Source organism: Sinocyclocheilus anshuiensis, unplaced genomic scaffold (genome assembly GCF_001515605.1).
Source record: "Sinocyclocheilus anshuiensis isolate Anshui unplaced genomic scaffold, SAMN03320099.WGS_v1.1 scaffold1816, whole genome shotgun sequence".
NCBI lineage: Eukaryota > Metazoa > Chordata > Actinopteri > Cypriniformes > Cyprinidae > Sinocyclocheilus > Sinocyclocheilus anshuiensis.
This window is the reverse complement of record NW_015557182.1, coordinates 4,012-7,104: the sequence shown is the minus strand read 5'-3', so window position 1 is coordinate 7,104 and position 3,093 is coordinate 4,012. Positions and strand designations below refer to the sequence as shown.

Genomic DNA, 3,093 nt, shown 5'->3' with positions numbered 1-3,093 from the left:
TCCTGCTGATAACAGATAATCACATCAACAACTGCAGGCAATGTGGCATATTTTCAGCCGAACGTATTTCTCCACCTGATCCATCTGAATTGCACTGGGTGATATACGATATGCAATATGTGTTATGTGAAAGCAGTGATTGAGGAGGAGACTTGCATATTTGTATTGCTAAGTCTAAAGGTCATTGAAACAGCAGTCACGTTTTGCTGATTATCCACAAACTTCCCACAGATTGCTTCAAAAGTAAACAGTTTTTATAGCTAATAAAATACATACCACGCTGCAATAATCAGCGACCTGCCGACCTGGCGACAAGGAGCTGGTGTGTGAATGGTTGGTGTAGCGTAACCTCATAGGAACATGTAAACAGAAAGTAACGGCTAATGCTGCTATCAGTGACTCAGGATTCAAACGTAAACACAAGGCCATTGAATCCTGGATCTGAAGTTTGCTGATCCGCCGGGAAACCAAATATGAGAACTGGTCTAGGATCAGCTACCGTACCATATTATTAATTAATCAAGTCAGTTTAACAATGCGAACTGTTCCTAGATCAGTACACATTCTAAGGGTGCTTTCACACTTGGTTCGATTGCTTGGTCCGTGGCTGTAGGTCATCGCTGATGTGTTTTTCATTCAGAACTCATTTCACAGCGTGATTGTGAATCGCCGACAGCTCCAGATATTTAGCATGCCAAATATTTCACGGGCGTCTGTGACGTGTCGGCGATTCCCTCAGATCGCGTCTTTGATCATTCACACTGCGTGATTGTCACTCGCGTGAACGAGCATTTGTTTTCAGTTTTGGGCATTTGTCGGCGATTTCGCAAAACCTGTCAGCGAGTGAAAAATCGGGCTAAAATCGTGCAGTGTGAACTCGGCATTAGAGACCAGAGTATACCACATCTGTTTACTTCTGCATCGTCTGACACAGATTTATTGTCTCAAACTGGCGTCAGGAGTGATACGCTAGTCCTTCATTAGCACGAAAGGCCAACCCAGAGTCTGAACAGCAGGTTTGAAACTTTCAAGGTGGCTCAGTTTATAATTAGATGCATCTGCTGAAACATTGGCTCTGTTTAGGAGTGTGTGAATGGCTTGGACCATCTCAGAAGTATTTCACATCGCATGGCCAGTCATTTCTGGTTAGCAGAGAATTATAGGTATTTCATATTGTGGTGGACCTTGACGATTTACTCAAGGTCTCTGCTAAGTGAAAGTTTTTTTATGGTGTTGTTTCAAGCAATTGGAGCGAGATGCAGAGCAGGTATGGAAGTGTACAACTGAGTCAACAAAAACAAGCCACAAATAATTGCAAAGAATTCAACAAAAATGTGGTAACTATCCAGAGACTGAAGTCGTCTGTCTAATACAGATCTGATGCACTTGACCTCATCGGTCTTTCCATCACTATTTCTAATTATAAACTTCATATCCGCTATAACTCTAACAAACACTAACGGCAGAAATGCAAAGCAGTCTTTACTACTGAAATGATACAAAGACCGAGACACAGAATAAATCAAATTACACACAGAAAGACTTTAAGTGCTAAGCACAAATTTGAACTTTCAAATTTAAATGCCCAACCACAATATGTCCAACCTACACAAAGTAATTTGCTTATGCAAATAAACCTTTGTCTCATCAGTAGAATAATAAACTGGGAGTTAAAAATTTCCATTGCTGCAATGTATCTTAATATAAAAATTAAGAACTGGCCTATTATTATTATTGCTATTAGAAATTTAGGCCTACTGGTATGTTTAATCACCAAAACATACAAAAGCTGGTTTACAAAATACAATAATAATAACTGATATTAATTATATCGGTCATCTATTTGTTTTGAGATATGAACAGTTTGGCAGAAGTTTAGTACACTTTTCAAGCTGTCTGAGTTTCAAAACCTTTCCCAGTTTCGATCATGCTTAAGGAGTAATTAATGAACACTGAGTTTCTGTATTTGGTTAGGGATATTGCCTTTACAAACATTTACCATAGTTTCTGGCAAGAGTTACTATTATTTTTACGGTCACACTTTAAAGGGGTCATATGACGTTGCTAAAAAGAACATTATTTTGTGTATTTGGTGTAATGAAATGTGTTTATGCGGTTTAAAGCAAAAAAAACTGATTTTCCACATACTGTACATTATTGTTTCTCCTCTATGCCCCGCCTTTTTGAAACGCGTCGATTTTTACAAAGCTCATCAGTCTGAAAAAGCGAGGTGTGCTGTGATTGGCCAGCTATCCAGTGCGTGGTTGACTCTTAACTTTTATAAAGAATATCTCTTTGGATTTGAGACTTTAGTCTTTGCAACTTTACAGATCTTCTTTATGCACCAAGAGCTTGTAACACTTCAAAGAGAAAGGAAAAATTGAAATCGCATCATATGACCCCTTTAATTTAAGGTCAAATTCTCACTATTAACAAACAATAAACTATGACTTTTGCCTCAATAAACTCCTAATTTTCTGCTTATTAATAGTTAGTAAGGTAGTTGTTAAGTTTAGGTATTGGGTAAGATTAGGGATGTAGAATATGGTCATGCCGAATATGTGCTTTATAAGTACTAATAAACAGCCAATATGTTAATAATAGGCATGCTAATAAACCAGTTAATAGTAAGAATTGGTCCCTATACTAAAGTGTTACAATTTTTTACAATACAATTGTGGTCATCAATCATAATTTATCAACATATTAATATAAATAAGAATAGTGATATATAATAAATATGTATTTATTTTAAGAACTATTTATTTTCTTAAAAACTGAACTGTGGTTATCGTGGTTCATTTTTGTAATTAATTAAAGGAACGATGTAGCCTATTATGTTAAAGGAGCAACAAGTCAATTGAGTTCCTACCTCTGATCCAGTCCACAACCTGAGTCGGTGTCCACTTTGTTATCGGCTCCATTCTTCTGTTCAGATGTTCAGAAAGTTTCGGCCAAGTTCTCAAACTCACTAAAGTTAAATAAAGTTTCTTACGCTACACTCGAGCGAGCGTCCTTTCCTCATGTCTAACCACTAAACACTAATGATCAGATCACAGGAACCGCGCGAAGCTCTACTCACAGACCGACACT

The 3,093-nt window shown here is 37.4% G+C and overlaps 1 protein-coding gene across 2 annotated transcripts in view; it reads right to left on the bottom strand.

The window, feature by feature from the left end:
- Positions 1-3,087, bottom strand: part of cnksr3 (cnksr family member 3) — a 53,890-nt gene extending 50,803 nt beyond the window's left edge. For both annotated transcript variants that reach the window (XM_016474033.1, XM_016474034.1), the window contains exon 1: positions 2,873-3,087. In XM_016474033.1, the coding sequence (XP_016329519.1) occupies positions 2,873-2,924 (52 nt within the window). In that variant the 5' untranslated portion in view covers positions 2,925-3,087. The remainder of the gene's footprint in view (positions 1-2,872) is intronic.
- Positions 3,088-3,093: the final 6 nt, after the last annotated feature.